Source organism: Cyprinodon variegatus, unplaced genomic scaffold (genome assembly GCF_000732505.1).
Source record: "Cyprinodon variegatus isolate N-32 unplaced genomic scaffold, C_variegatus-1.0 Scaffold456, whole genome shotgun sequence".
Classification (NCBI taxonomy): Eukaryota; Metazoa; Chordata; class Actinopteri; order Cyprinodontiformes; family Cyprinodontidae; genus Cyprinodon; species Cyprinodon variegatus.
The window spans coordinates 564,737-581,821 of NW_015150909.1; the positions used below are offsets into that span (position 1 = coordinate 564,737).

The window sequence follows — 17,085 nt, forward strand, 5'->3', positions numbered from 1 at the left end:
AAACCCTTTTTCACTTTAGAGTATAAATAAAAACCACATTAAACCCAAAAATGAATACGTTAAGTTTGTGTTCAAACTAAGTTTCTCACCCTAGCTCTCTCCAGGCTGCGAATCTGCCCATGGAAAGCTGCTGGACTCTTCAGAGCTGCAACACATGACAAAGACATCAACTTCAGACCTGTCATCATGTGGCAAGCAGCCTCAAAGTCCTGTTCACCAACTGGGATCTCAGCAGGAAGCGATCTGTTATTTTAAACACCCCCACATCACGTTAGGGGTTCAGTGGCCGTGTCTGTTACTCACGAGGCATGATGCCCTGGTCCACCAGCTGCTCCCGAGTCCGCCTCTGTTGAAGCCTCAACTGCAGCACTGCAAGAACAGGGGGGACAGTTTGTGAGGCGGCAAACATTGGACGTGAAAGAAGAAAAGTGTGAGAAAAAAGTAGACAGATGAGGTAACCGGTTAAAAAAGAGAAGAGGAAATTAAAATGAGGAAGACAATTAAAACCCAAACATCTTTCCACACCATGAGGTGCAAGTCACATCCTGCTGACATTAGGCAGCTCAAACCTGACAACACAACAGGTTTGCATTTAGAAGAGGAAGAGTGACAACTTAGTGTTACCCAGAATAGAAAAGAAAACCTTCCACATATGTCACAGAAGCAAACAAACAAGACTATATATATATATATATATATACACACACACACACACACACACACACAGAATAAGAACTTTTAAAAGAAGTATGCAACTAGGCTGGATAGGACCTAATAATGACCTAATAATGATAATGAGCACAAAACATGTTTCTACAATTATTTTTAAAAATACCACTAGACTATTTATTATTAATACAAGTATTCAAGAACAGCAGGGTTGTTAACACTTGATAATAACTGGAACAATGCTGATTTTACTGTCTTCTAGGAGGAGGGATCTGTGATAATGCGCCTTAGTGCATCTAAAGTACAGCAGTCCGTCTCTGCTGCAGCTCCCTGAACAGGGCGTGAGACGTTTTCCAACAATTATTTTATTTTTGTCAGACGGCTGTTGTCTCCTAGCACCTGCTCCGTCTCCAGGCGTCATCCTAGGACAGAGCCTGCCTTCCTGATGAGCTCATCCATTTCCTTTATTCCTGCTTCCTTTCAGATATGCGTCAAACAAAATTTCAGTTGTTACGTTTCATAGAAGCTGTGAAAGAGTTAAAAAATAAAAATAAAACTTCTGCATGTATCCCTCTGCAGCAAAAACAAGACAATTTTACTATTAACCAGTACCAGCAGTATTAGTGTGGTTTTGCCAATAATTCAATAGTTTCATGTCCCCAGATTTGAAGACTTCTGGTCTATATCTCAGCGTTTAGATCAGTGAATTTCTGTTGAATAGCATAAGTGAACAAAAAAGCGGGATGCTCACATTGATTTTGCCCTAAAAACTGTTTCTGTATTTACTGAGGATCTGTGCCTCAATCTAGAACACCATTTTACATCAGTGTCCCCTCAATACCAGCCAAACACAACAAAAACGTGTCGGCCCAGACTCTGTGATTAAATCCCAGCAGTTCTGCGCAGCATAGAATTAAAGTGAAACCATAATGGGCCAATGGACAGTTTCTCTGGGCCTCAGTAACATTGATGTTTATATTAGGTGACTGGCACCCAGCTCCTTTTGACTTCACACTTACTTCCCCTTCAATCGGCGTGGAAGGGGGTTTTCTGACTGTACCGCAGCTCAAACGGCCGAGGGCGACTCAGGCTCCGGGTAACTTCTGAGGAACTGCTAAGTATCTGACTCAGCATTTCACAAAAGCTCAGAGGAGCATCTGTATCCCAGCAGTAGAAGCAAACTTAACTGATCTGGTCTGCTTATCATTGTCTACAAATCCCAAAGGTGCTACATTCAGTAAAACAGAAATAAACAAGTGATGTGTAGAACATATATGGTCATTCAGAGACTTTTCTTTTCACTGAAAGACCTGCAGCAGAACAGGGTTGTGTTTGGACAGTGCTGGTAAACATGCGGGTGATGCTGCTCCACTTAATCTGAGCTGCCTCCACAATACAGAACTATAGAAACCGTCACCAGAGAGAGACGAGAGGAAAACCTGAACAGTAATCTGGGTCCATGTTTTTCTGAACAGATCTCTAAGTTAGATTTGCTTGAACCACAGTTTGAATGTTCTGCGTTATTCCGACCAACTTCCAGTTAATCCAACGGTTCCAAATTCCTCTGGGAAGTGCTGCTGCTCCGCCTGACACACATGCTATGACCTTTGACCTGAATGGTCTGAGGAGAGAGGAATGACATCACAGAGCAGGAATGACAAACATTGCTTGGCACAATTAAAAAAAAAAAACAGCCCAACCACCAACTCCAGAGGGGAAGTAATCAGACTTTTTTGTCCTCCAAGCAGAAATATGGCTTCTTGTCGATGCCTTTGAAATGTTTTTACTTTGTTTTTTTAATCACAAAGCTCTTGATTTTGTCACATTTATATGTCCCAACTTAAACCATAATAGTGCAACGTGACCGTCTGAAGCGGGAGCGGTACGAGCTGGATTCCAGTGTGGAAATACCGTAGGAATACGGCCTGCAGGCAGGGTTAATATTTTACATCTTTGCTGAACTACAGACACTAAAATGAACAATCTTTATAACCTGAAAAAAACAAACAAAAAAAACTAAGCCAGATGAGATGAAACAGCATGGAAGGATGAAAAAATGTCTCCGTTAGCTATTTTTAAACAGTGAACAAACAGGCAGCTCTGGGGAATCGAAGCTGGATTCAGATTCATGGGGGAGGGGGGTGGTGGTAAGTATTTCACCAAAAGTTTCCACAATTTTCATAGAAGAGGCCAGAAGAAAATACAAGACAGACATTTTTTGGCAGCTTCACCAGAACACTTGACCTCTATGAAAATAAATAGTCTGACACTGTCACTTCACTTCGCTGAGGCCATATAAGACCTGTGGGATTTTAATATGATTATCCCTCAGCAGCGAAAAAGCATTTCAGAAGTTAACCTAATACAGACGAGATGACTGGAGAGCTGCTCCAATCCCCATTTTCAAAGTTTCGGTAGAACTCAATGACAGGCAGAGTTTACCATTACCGCCTATTTCTGCTGACAGCAGCGGAGTAGCCTTTCCTTTTCCATCTAAGCTTTGAAACCGAGGAGCCGTCATGATGGCAGACACATCAACACCTGCGTGGCTGACACTGAGAGAGAGGACTCTGCGGTTGACAAAGCTGTGGGAAGGGCTTACATGGTGGAAAGTATGAGGTGCAAGATCTCAATGGAGGGGAAATGACAGCAGCCGACATGATGAGTGGGTGCTACTATTGCTGAAATTCCTGCAAAACTTTCCACCAGGAGAACGCTTCAACACGTTCCTGCATATTAGGGCAAGAGCACGTGCAAAAAACCCCAAAATCTTTCAGGGTTGATGGTAAAATGTGTTGGATCCAGTCTGGGAGAACTCAGATTAAACACCCAGCCAATCAGATTTAGTAGAGCAAGCCGACCCGACCGAATACCTAAACTGATCTCTTTCAGCCATCTAAGCCCTGATTAGAAGGAGGGAAGTTCTGCTGTGAATCAGAGCTGCTCCTAAAGCCTGATAACGGTAAACCCATTCATCAGTGTCAGAGGGAGCTCTAAGGTTTTGCTTCCACAACACTGGAAAAGTCTGGAAAAGCTAACACGCTGGCAACTTAGAAAGATGATGATAATTGCCTTGTTTACAGCAGAGACAGCAGAGAAAAGACTATAGTCTTTTCTCCAGCTGCATTAATATAAACTAATCTTTAATTGGGATTATGATATTGGATGGACAGAAGGACAAAACGACAAGTGGGAGTATTTAAAGCATATTGACAGATCAGTTCTTATGATTAAAATGCAAGAAGAATATGAGCAAAAATCATCTTGGAGATGAGAATCTATATGCTGTGAGTGACTGGGATACATCTGCTGTGGTTATTTCTAGACGTTCTTTAAATCAGAAAATAAAAAGGCCGAAAACATGTTTAATAGCGGTACTTTTATCTATTTGCATTTCAGAAAATGGAAAAGAAGCAGTAACTGGATAACTGCATAGCCAGCATGCTGTGTCATTACTGTGCAGTGCGGGTCCCTGCAGGGCGGGAACTCATTTGCCATTTGGTTTGTTTTTCAGAGGAATCTCACAGATTTCATCATCCATTTGCAGAATGTCCAAAACCCTGCATGTCATGGAGTCTTCAAGCTTGTATCTGAGCTTGTTTTGTGCTCAACTGTTCCTATAGTGACTGTTGTTCTCTTATGGCGTGGTCATACAGAACTTGTTTTCAGCTAAGTTGTCTGGTTTACATTCAGAGCCTATGGTGGATAACATCAAGTGGCGTCTAGAGGTCCTGCCGCCCGATTTGAGCATCGACAGCGGCAAATCTACCCGCCTTTTGAGCGTCCACAGCGTCATGCTGAATTCGGTAAATTTAAACCAATCAGAGAAGCTAATCCAGAAAATGCCCAAAATGTGATCTCTCCTCCTGCAGAGCTGTCAGTGTAAAACTACAAAAAATGAGTAAAGGTGTCGTTCCAAACAACAACTAAGGAACTAACTGCACAGATGACGCTTTGAGGTGTAAAATTAATGTTCAGTCGAGCCACAGAACTTTGATAAGATCAAGATTTAGGCTTCGACTGAGACCAGAAGCTTCCACCGCTCCTTTCCCAGCCAGTTCTTGGTGGATTCGCTAATGTATTTTGGGTAATCGTTATGTTGGCTGGTTCAGTTCACATTCAGCTTTAAGCTCACCCACATGGTCTCATGTTTTCCTAAACTACCTCTCAGACACGGTAGAATTATTTCTGTGCCCTATAATAATAAGTTGACCAGTTTTGGCAGCAGTAAAATATCCCCAAACCATGACACCACTACGTTTCACAGTTACTATGATGTTCTGCTCCTAGAATACTAAATCTGGTTTAACCAAAACCCATCCTTGCTTTTGTTTTCCAAATTATTCAGTTTTAGACTCATCTGTCCAATAAGCATTAATCCAGAAGTTGTGGTCTTTGTCCACATTTTCTGTAGCAAACTTCAACCTGACTTTAATGTTGAAGGTTTCCTCCCATGGAAGTGAAACTGGATCTGCCTCTTTCTGATTGGAGATACATTGACCCCATTGAACCTACAGCAGTTTACTTTAGTATCTAGCGATTAGACAGACCTGGACAAGGTGGCAGATGTTCTGAATGTTCTTTCACTCAAGAATATTTTCCATTTCTCAAATTTAGAGACCTTTTGCCCATGTTTTTGGGTATTGGAGGAAGTCGTAGTACCTGTAGAGAACCTGCACATGCAGAGCGAAAACAGAAAGAAAATCCATGAAGAAAAGGCCAAGTCCAACCCAGGACTTTCTTGCCACAAGGAAACATTGTTTTTTAGTGTATTACTTAAGATTTCAACCTTCTTCTCTCCTTTAATTTTCTGGTATTGCAAAAACTGATACTTAATATTGACACAATTTAGATTGAGCAATGATGGAAGTTTTCTAAATGTCTTTTTATTTATATATATATTTTTTGAGATTTTACGGCACTAGTGGCTCTTTTTTTTTTTTTTGGACAGTAAGCTGACAGGAAAGGGCGTAAGAGAAAGGGGGAGAGACATGCAACAAAGGACCACAGACTGATTCGAACCCAGGTTGGCTGCGTCGAGGACTTATGCTACGTTCAGACCGCAAGCAGCAAGAGCAGCAAAAACACGTGTGCTGCTTCATTTTTGATGCTTGTACAAGGTTAGTTCTGACATGCGGCTGAAGCATCTTTGCTGCTCCGGTTGCATGGTCGAAAAGTTGGTCCGATGCACGTTGGATGGCGCTATACTATCCTTTCGTTGTCTGTAACAATGGCAGCTATATATGCTGTAATCATTGGGTAAAAAGTAGTTTTAATATGTTTTTAAGTGAGAAAGTTTACCTGAAAACTACACCTATGCAGTCAGTTCATCCAGATTATCATCCTGCCTTCAAATATTATTTCTCTGTCGGAGCCGCTCAGACCCCCACATACAGGCGGTGCGCCGTCACTAGGAATCCCATTCAACAGCAGCCTCTGTCCCGGTCACCTCTCCGCGGTTTGCCGCTGTGGCTGGAAGGCGTTTTTCATGTATCTAATAAAAGTGAACATATTTCGCCGGCAGATTTCGCCATTGTAAGTTAATTTAGGCATTGATAAACTGTTTCAGAGTAGTGATCATAGTGATCTGTATCATCAGTGATGTGTCTCTCTCCCTGCCAGCTCCCAGATCAGCTTCTCTGTTTGGTTGATGTGGCACGTCAAGCAGCAAAAGTTCATTTTTTCCAACTCCAGCAGCTGCTGCGTTTGCAGCGCTTCCCATGCATCAGATGCTCAGAAGCGCATGAGGTGTTGCTTCAGCTGCTCAGACGCGCTGCACGGCGTTCTGCTGTGCCGTGATGCACGTCAACCATTTACTTTGCATGTAAACTAGCTGCTCCTGCTGCTTTTGCTGCTTTAGGTGTGAACATAGCATAAGGCCTCTGTACATGGGTGGTGTGCGCTAACCTCTGCGCCCCCAAAGCACGCCCCTAGTCTTTTTATATTTAAGATAGATCTTAAACAGGCATAAAAAATGCTTTCATCCTAAAGAGGATCCCCAGCTCTGCCACAGAAACCTACCTAAATAAAACATGACTTTCAGTTTGGACGTACAACCCAACAATAATTAGTTCACCCCTTCTGTTCATCTTTTAGACAACTTTCAGCTGCCCTACAACCTCTAACCTTTAATAAATCCATCACTTGGTCCTGCAGTTTAGATGATGTTGAACAACTTCTAAACACATGCTGCACCTCTGATGACTAAAATAGGCTTTGCATAGCTTCAGAGGAAATATCAGGTCAGTGTGGGCATAAAAGCGGAGAACATAGCGTGAGGTTTATGCAGAGGAAGCGTGTTCTCACCATTTTTGCGTTCATTGAGAGGAGGCAGGCTCTGTGTGGGCTGCAGGGACAGTTCCTCCAACTCGTGGGTCACCGCCTCACTCTGGGGGCTCGGCACCAGCAGATTGGACATCTCGCAGTCCCCCTCTGCTCCGAGCTGCCCCTGAGAACTCCAGGGCTCCATCCTTTCTCAGGAGGGGGGCTGGGATCAGAAAGTGAGAGGGATCTGGGTCACAGTCCCTTTGCGTTATGCCTCCTTGCTACCTGTGAAAAAGAAAGAAAAAAAGATATTAAGAAAGAAATAATTAAAAAAAAGAAATTTGACCTGGAAGAAATTGGCATTTTGAAAAGGCTCCAAAATCCCCAGTAACTCTGAGCAGTCATCTTCTCTCCATGATGACTGGTGAAATGCTCAGGGTGGCATTTCACTTCAGCCATCTGGAAGAGCTCAGCCTGAGCCCAAGTTGCTCATTACAGAAGCCTGGTTGGTTATTATGCTGAATAATCCCTTCAAACTGCTGCTCAGGGAAACAATGTCAGACCGTACATGAATGTCGTCAGTGTTGAGAGGAGCCTCTTATAATGGCTAAACACTCTGGTTTCAAACGGGGTAAAACACTGCAGCAGTATCCATGGAGCTCACACCTGAACCTCCTTTATCGCTCCTTCAAAGGATCAGATTAATCCTAAAGTAACCCCCTTGATGTGTTGCCTTTGGCTTTAAAGCTTTCTGCCTCCATGCTTTGCTTATCCTCCTCCCTCTCAGACGGCCTTACAGGGAGAGGAATGTCTGCCATGAAATTCTCTCAGCAATTCAGGGTATTTTCATCTTCCTTTCAAGAACATTAGGGGTCAAATTTAAGGACCAACCAGGAAGTCATGGATTCCCCTTTGATCACTTTGTTGGTCAACGCGTAATGACCAAGAACCTCTCTACGGCAAGGCTCTTGTATAGCAGACTGTTAGGATTATGAGACTATGTGAGGAATAACTCAGTGCTAATTAAAATCCAACTCTTCTCCAGTATGAACAACCAAACCTGACAAATAGAAACTCCACTGCTGCTCAAATCTAGCTCTGTAGCTCAGGTTGTTGGAGAAGAAGACCTGTCTTTAATAATTCTGCTTTAAGCATCTCTTAATAATTAGACTACAGGGAAGAGAGAACAATAACAATGATCTGAGTCCATTTGAGTCTTAATTACATTTTAGAATTATTTAATTACAATTTCTTTCTTTTTATCAATATTAATTAATGTTGATAAAAAGGGTTTCATCACAGGGCCCTGTAAAGGGTTTTCTTTAACTGCCATAAACAGTGGGATATTGTGAGCAGAGTGCTGACCACTGTCTGCCACCCTTGGATAGCAGAGCTCTCCATCCAGCTACCTCAAAGCAAGAGCATCCAACTGAGAGATTTATGAATGAACTAAAGACTAAATGACTAGATATGGCACTAAAAATAGGATAGAACTCTAGGTTTTCAGTAAAACCAGGCCATATTCGATGTGATCTGTTGAGCTGGAGCTCAGATGAGCTGCAGACTGATATGTGAAGGAGATCTGAGGAAAGTATGGTGCTTTAATACCGGTTATGAAATATAATTGCGTTCCTAAATGAATGGCAAATACATTCACTTAGGCAGCAGATGAACCTGCTATGGTTTGTCACATCAGCAGAAAAGAGTGTAGATAATTGTGTCAAGCACTATTTTCATACACAGAGAAGCAAATTTACTGAAAATTAATTGAAAAAAACATGCGGGTTCAACTTGGACAGTCAATTATAATAAAAACAAAACAAACATAATTTAAATAATTAGTAGCTTTAAACTGATTCTCATTAATTCCTAAGGATCAATGATAGATCATAATACCAAATAATACCAAAGCTCAATAAAAAAAGCATTTTCACAGTTCTTACAGCCACTATTAACAAGTATTACTTTACTATTAAACAAAAAAAAAAAACTGTCATATATGGACGCACTGTTTATATATCCCATACACATTTTTCTTCCTTTGGCACATTCTTCTTCTTTGACTATTTGAGCTGATGTAACAAATACACTTCTCCACTATGAGATCAATAAAGTCAATCAATCAATCAATCAAATAATTTGCTGTTAAATGTTAATATAATACTAGTATCTGATCAGCTAAAGAAAAGTTTTAATTTCAGCAACACAATTTGAGATTGGACTGGTTCAGATGGAAAATAAACTATTTTAAATATTGAGAATTGAATCAATTCTGGAGATTTGAATTGACACCCAGCTTGAATAATTATCAATAATTAATAAATGTTTCTGAATAAATGCTTTGAGGTAAGATGTGGGCAGGCATCTATAAAGCCAAACATTTAGAGTAAGTAAATGAATAAAAATGTATTTTCATAGCACATTTCAGTCAAGGCAATTGAAAGTGCTTTACATCTTATAAACATCAGAACAAATGTGCATTAAAGTCTTTAAATTCAAACCAGAAGTCCCACAAAATCATAAAGACCATCAACCAGATATACCTGATAATTGTAGGTAGAAGGTTAACGTGTTAGAAGATGTTTTGTTTAGAGCAGCTTTCCACCTGAATTTGTTTACTGCTTTGTTTACAGCTCTAAACAGCAGGATCTTAAGCCTTGATTTTTAAAAAAAAAATTGGTGTTTTGGTTGTTTGTCTAGCAGTTTGCTTCACCGTGTTTGGTTTAGGTTGTAGGGATGCAAAGTAGACAGAAACCAGAAGATCTGAGTGTTCTGTAAGGTTGATATGATGAAAGTACAACCATGACCCGACCCCGGATAAGTGGAAGAGGATGGATGGATGGATGGATGGATGGATGGATGGTCCTAAAGTTTCCAGTGATTTCTAAACTAATAGAAACAATTTAGAGGAAACTATTAGCAGCAGAGCAGTAAATCAGAGTTGACTGTAAACACCTGATCCATAATGGTTCACCCAAAACGTTTGACGTCAAGAGTATATATTTTGTCTTTTTCTATCGAAAAAAAATGAAAGAGAGCCCTTTATTAAAAAAATAAATAAATAAAAAAATAAATAAATACAAAATATCTATAACAAAACAACCCACAAATTTGATAATTTCAAAGCAGAAAATCAGATTCTTATGAGGAGAACGATTTAAGTCAAAGGGTTATAATGACTAAATTTGAAAAGGATGGAGCGTGTTTGTTACCTCTACCATTAATTCATGAACAGCAGAGCTAGATTTAAAACGGCTCTAGCGGTAAAACATTAAATTCCTGAAAAATAAACAGGATTCATAAAACTCCCGTAAACTATGTGCAAAGAGCAGTACAGTTAGAGATGAGCAGTATGGTAAAACTTATTTAACACCATGTTTATGATGTTAAATGGCTTAATGATGATAAAGATAATCAATAATTCAAAATGCTTTGCTGTGTTTTTTGGCTAGCTGTGATGGAACATCACTGCAAGTAAAACCAAAAACGAAAAAAAAAAAAAAAAGACAAGCTCTTCCCCGACAGCAAATACAAACAATATGTATTACTAATGGATACCTGCTGCTCTAGATGCCTATTTTTGATGTTTACTTTGGTTCTCTGTTGTCTTCTTTCTTCTGTTATTATGCTCTCCATCCCTCTTGACTCATACTGGTATGAAAGCAGACTTGTAGGAGTTACTGTATATCTTCTGATTGTCTAATTTTGCTGCTTTGCTTAATTTTCTNGCAGCAGTATCCATGGAGCTCACACCTGAACCTCCTTTATCGCTCCTTCAAAGGATCAGATTAATCCTAAAGTAACCCCCTTGATGTGTTGCCTTTGGCTTTAAAGCTTTCTGCCTCCATGCTTTGCTTATCCTCCTCCCTCTCAGACGGCCTTACAGGGAGAGGAATGTCTGCCATGAAATTCTCTCAGCAATTCAGGGTATTTTCATCTTCCTTTTAACAACATTAGGGGTCAAATTTAAGGACCAACCAGGAAGTCATGGATTCCCCTTTGATCACTTTGTTGGTCAACGCGTAATGACCAAGAACCTCTCTACGGCAAGGCTCTTGTATAGCAGACTGTTAGGATTATGAGACTATGTGAGGAATAACTCAGTGCTAATTAAAATCCAACTCTTCTCCAGTATGAACAACCAAACCTGACAAATAGAAACTCCACTGCTGCTCAAATCTAGCTCTGTAGCTCAGGTTGTTGGAGAAGAAGACCTGTCTTTAATAATTCTGCTTTAAGCATCTCTTAATAATTAGACTACAGGGAAGAGAGAACAATAACAATGATCTGAGTCCATTTGAGTCTTAATTACATTTTAGAATTATTTAATTACAATTTCTTTCTTTTTATCAATATTAATTAATGTTGATAAAAAGGGTTTCATCACAGGGCCCTGTAAAGGGTTTTTCTTTTACTGCCATAAACAGTGGGATATTGTGAGCAGAGTGCTGACCACTGTCTGCCACCCTTGGATAGCAGAGCTCTCCATCCAGCTACCTCAAAGCAAGAGCATCCAACTGAGAGATTTATGAATGAACTAAAGACTAAATGACTAGATTTGGCACTAAAAATAGGATAGAACTCTAGGTTTTCAGTAAAACCAGGCCATATTCGATGTGATCTGTTGAGCTGGAGCTCAGATGAGCTGCAGACTGATATGTGAAGGAGATCTGAGGAAAGTATGGCGCTTTAATACCGGTTATGAAATATAATTGCGTTCCTAAATGAATGGCAAATACATTCACTTAGGCAGCAGATGAACCTGCTATGGTTTGTCACATCAGCAGAAAAGAGTGTAGATAATTGTGTCAAGCACTATTTTCATACACAGAGAAGCAAATTTACTGAAAATTAATTGAAAAAAACATGCGGGTTCAACTTGGACAGTCAATTATAATAAAAACAAAACAAACATAATTTAAATAATTAGTAGCTTTAAACTGATTCTCATTAATTCCTAAGGATCAATGATAGATCATAATACCAAATAATACCAAAGCTCAATAAAAAAAGCATTTTCACAGTTCTTACAGCCACTATTAACAAGTATTACTTTACTATTAAACAAAAAAAAAAAACTGTCATATATGGACGCACTGTTTATATATCCCATACACATTTTTCTTCCTTTGGCACATTCTTCTTCTTTGACTATTTGAGCTGATGTAACAAATACACTTCTCCACTATGAGATCAATAAAGTCAATCAATCAATCAATCAAATAATTTGCTGTTAAATGTTAATATAATACTAGTATCTGATCAGCTAAAGAAAAGTTTTAATTTCAGCAACACAATTTGAGATTGGACTGGTTCAGATGGAAAATAAACTATTTTAAATATTGAGAATTGAATCAATTCTGGAGATTTGAATTGACACCCAGCTTGAATAATTATCAATAATTAATAAATGTTTCTGAATAAATGCTTTGAGGTAAGATGTGGGCAGGCATCTATAAAGCCAAACATTTAGAGTAAGTAAATGAATAAAAATGTATTTTCATAGCACATTTCAGTCAAGGCAATTGAAAGTGCTTTACATCTTATAAACATCAGAACAAATGTGCATTAAAGTCTTTAAATTCAAACCAGAAGTCCCACAAAATCATAAAGACCATCAACCAGATATACCTGATAATTGTAGGTAGAAGGTTAACGTGTTAGAAGATGTTTTGTTTAGAGCAGCTTTCCACCTGAATTTGTTTACTGCTTTGTTTACAGCTCTAAACAACAGGATCTTAAGCCTTGATTTAAAAAAAAAAAATTGGTGTTTTGGTTGTTTGTCTAGTACAGGAGTCTGCAACCTTTCATAATCACAGAGCCATTTTGTCCCGAGTCTGACCAAGTAAAAGTTGATTAGAGCTGCAAAGTATGACTTTTTCAAAAAACAACCAATTTTTTTTTTTTTTGTTAATATCTCGTATAGGCAATTTGTTGTCATCATAAATAACCAACAACTTATGTATTTCTAGCTTTTGAAATATTATTAAAATAAACTAATTAAAAGCTAATTAAAAGAAAAACGGCTCTAAAAGCATACTTCTGGTTCTTTTAATGTCCTTCTTATCCATCTTATAAAACCACTAAAGCTTTTAAGGCTGGTATTTATTTTATAGTACATTATTTAGATTTTTTTTATTCATTCTAGTCACAATTAAGAGCCGCTGTAGAGGGTCCAAAGAGCCGCATGTGGCTCTGGAGCCACAGGTTGCAGACCCCTGGTCTAGTAGTTTGCTTCACCATGTTTGGTTTGGGTTGTAGGGATGCAAATTAGACAGAAACCAGAAGATCTGAGTGTTCTATAAGGTTGATATGATGAAAGTAAGTCATTAATGTATGGTGTCCTAAAGCGGGGGAAGGTGGAGCGGGAGATCGATAGGCGGATTGGTGCGGCATCTGCTGTGAAGCGTGCACTGTACCGGTCTGTGGTGGTAAAGAGAGAGCTGAGCCAAAAAGCAAAGCTCTCGATTTACCGGTCGATCTATGTTCCTACCCTCATCTACGGTCATAAGCTTTGGGTCGTGACCGAAAGAATGAGATCCCGGATACAAGCGGCTGAAATGAGTTTTCTCCGTATTGTGTCGGGGCTCTCCCTTAGAGATAGGGTGAGGAGCTCAGTCATCCAGGCAGGACTCAGACTAGAGCTGCTGATCCTCCACATCGAGAGAAGCCAGTTGAGGTGGCTCGGGCATCTGATTAGGATGCCTCCTGAACGTCTCCCTGGTGAGGTGTTCCAGGCACTAGGAGGAGGCCCAGGGGGAGACCCAGGATGTGTTGGAGGGACCATGTTTCTCGGCTGGCCTGGGAGCACCTTGGGATTCCCCTGGAGGAGCTGGCCTAAGTGGCTGGGGAGAAGGACGTCTGGATATCCCTACTGAAGCTTCTACACCCGTGACCCGACTCCGGGTAAGTAGGTAAGTAAGTAGGTAAGTAGGTAAGTAGGTAAGTAGGTANAAAAAAAGCATTTTCACAGTTCTTACAGCCACTATTAACAAGTATTACTTTACTATTAAACAAAAAAACAAACTGTCATATATGGACGCACTGTTTATATATCCCATACACATTTTTCTTCCTTTGGCGCATTCTAAATTCTAAATCTTTAAAATAAACTATTTTAAATATTGAGAATTGAATCAATTCTGGAGATTTGAATTGACACCCAGCTTGAATAATTATCAATAATTAATAAATGTTTCTGAATAAATGCTTTGAGGTAAGATGTGGGCAGGCATCTATAAAGCCAAACATTTAGAGTAAGTAAATGAATAAAAATGTATTTTCATAGCACATTTCAGTCAAGGCAATTGAAAGTGCTTTACATCTTATAAACATCAGAACAAATGTGCATTAAAGTCTTTAAATTCAAACCAGAAGTCCCACAAAATCATAAAGACCATCAACCAGATATACCTGATAATTGTAGGTAGAAGGTTAACGTGTTAGAAGATGTTTTGTTTAGAGCAGCTTTCCACCTGAATTTGTTTACTGCTTTGTTTACAGCTCTAAACAGCAGGATCTTAAGCCTTGATTTTTAAAAAAAAAATTGGTGTTTTGGTTGTTTGTCTAGCAGTTTGCTTCACCGTGTTTGGTTTAGGTTGTAGGGATGCAAAGTAGACAGAAACCAGAAGATCTGAGTGTTCTGTAAGGTTGATATGATGAAAGTACAACCATGACCCGACCCCGGATAAGTGGAAGAGGATGGATGGATGGATGGATGGATGGATGGATGGTCCTAAAGTTTCCAGTGATTTCTAAACTAATAGAAACAATTTAGAGGAAACTATTAGCAGCAGAGCAGTAAATCAGAGTTGACTGTAAACACCTGATCCATAATGGTTCACCCAAAACGTTTGACGTCAAGAGTATATATTTTGTCTTTTTCTATCGAAAAAAAATGAAAGAGAGCCCTTTATTAAAAAAATAAATAAATAAAAAAATAAATAAATACAAAATATCTATAACAAAACAACCCACAAATTTGATAATTTCAAAGCAGAAAATCAGATTCTTATGAGGAGAACGATTTAAGTCAAAGGGTTATAATGACTAAATTTGAAAAGGATGGAGCGTGTTTGTTACCTCTACCATTAATTCATGAACAGCAGAGCTAGATTTAAAACGGCTCTAGCGGTAAAACATTAAATTCCTGAAAAATAAACAGGATTCATAAAACTCCCGTAAACTATGTGCAAAGAGCAGTACAGTTAGAGATGAGCAATATGGTAAAACTTATTTAACACCATGTTTATGATGTTAAATGGCTTAATGATGATAAGATAATCAATAATTCAAAATGCTTTGCTGTGTTTTTTGGCTAGCTGTGATGGAACATCACTGCAAGTAAAACCAAAAACGAAAAAAAAAAAAAAAAGACAAGCTCTTCCCCGACAGCAAATACAAACAATATGTATTACTAATGGATACCTGCTGCTCTAGATGCCTATTTTTGATGTTTACTTTGGTTCTCTGTTGTCTTCTTTCTTCTGTTATTATGCTCTCCATCCCTCTTGACTCATACTGGTATGAAAGCAGACTTGTAGGAGTTACTGTATATCTTCTGATTGTCTAATTTTGCTGCTTTGCTTAATTTTCTCTCTTTTCATGCCCTCTTTCCTGTCTATTTCTCTATCTCCCCTCAGCACTTATCCCCTTTCTTTCTCACTTTCCGTCTCCCATGTTTGTTGTATATGATTTTACTCCCTATACAACTTTCAAAAAAGTTTCATATACAAGTATCAAGCAGAAACTTATGGGAACAACCATAATGGTCGGCTTGTGAAGGCAAATCTGTTGGGCTATCATTTAGCTCTAGGGCCTCTATTAGCAAAAAAGGAAACTCAAAAAAAGTTAAAAAAAATACATAAAAAATGCTAAATACAATATAGAGCTTTGATAACAATAGTTTCTGCTACTCTAAAGGAGGAAATAGTTAGAAAACTAATGCCATCAATGACAATTTAAAGTAACTGTGGTTTGTTGTATATCTTATAATGTAAAGTTTATCGTAGTAGTGATGAATAAAGCCTTATAACAATAATACGTTTTAGACCAAGAGTAAACGCTACAGTCATCTCCCATTCGCATCATCTTCTTCCAAATATCACAGATTTAATTTGGACTTTCCAAAAAAAGGCCAGAAGTAACAGCCTATTAAGATTACAGAACAAGGAAGCTTGGCTGGGCTTTATGAAACTCCACAGAGTTAACAGGCTTTTGCAGTAGGGCTGGACAATGATAAACAATGTAATGGCAATTAAAATACACCTTACAGAGGTACTACATTATTGGTCTTATAGCATTTAATGATAGTAAAAATTAGCAGTGGGCTATTGCCGGCATTAACGTGCTGCATTAACGCCAGACTCTTATCTATTCTCAAAGTTGGGTTGGGAGCTGGGTCTATACTAATGATGACCTTGATGATGTTCGCCAGCAGGTAAGCAACTCACGCTGAAACCAAGATCCAGTCGCAAAGCTCCTTATTTATGCAATACAAAACGAGCAGAAAATGCTTGTTATATTATATGCAACTGGTGAAAGATTCTGTCGATGTTAACACTTATATCCGTAACCTCCAGAACATTTCAGCATGAAAAGATTACCAACATAAACAACCCTATTTAACACAAAACTTAAGTAAAATGGTGATGGTTTCCCTGTCTTGACATTACCCAGCAGCCCTTTGCAGCTAGAGCTTGGACTGACTGACACAAAGCTACTGACTGTAAAAATCATCTTGACCAACTATGTTGGCCTACAGTTCAGAATTCATGTTCATCTGAATAATAATTCTAAGATTACAGTGAGATTAATCTAGATTAAAAAAAAATAATCTATGCCCACCACTAGTAAAAATGCATTATTTGAAACCCTGGAGCCAAAACATGAATAATGGTGGTAAGTGCAGAGGAAAAATCCTATAAATCACATTGTTGGTTTAAAGAAATTCCTTTATACTTTTCTTTTGCCTAAGTATCACACAGCCCTAGTGCTATGCTGTTTTAAAATACTGATACAAAAATCAGGTACAGCGTGTGAATTGGAAAGTAATGATTTTTTGATTTGTTTATTGAGGATAGGTTACTTGTTTGGTGTAGTTTTATGCAAACAATTGAATTAGTCAATGTTTGAAGAAAAAAAAACATCCGC

At 38.9% G+C, this 17,085-nt stretch overlaps 1 protein-coding gene across 1 annotated transcript in view; it reads right to left on the reverse strand.

Moving 5' to 3' along the window:
• Positions 1 to 17,085, reverse strand: part of mkl2 (MKL/myocardin-like 2) — a 41,700-nt gene that overhangs the window by 15,120 nt on the left and 9,495 nt on the right. Inside the window, exons 2-4 of the mRNA XM_015389384.1 lie at positions 6,976 to 7,218; positions 304 to 369; positions 90 to 145 (exon numbers count right to left, since the gene is read on the reverse strand). Of these exons, the coding sequence (XP_015244870.1) occupies positions 90 to 145; positions 304 to 369; positions 6,976 to 7,138 (285 nt within the window). The 5' untranslated portion in view covers positions 7,139 to 7,218. The remainder of the gene's footprint in view (positions 1 to 89; positions 146 to 303; positions 370 to 6,975; positions 7,219 to 17,085) is intronic.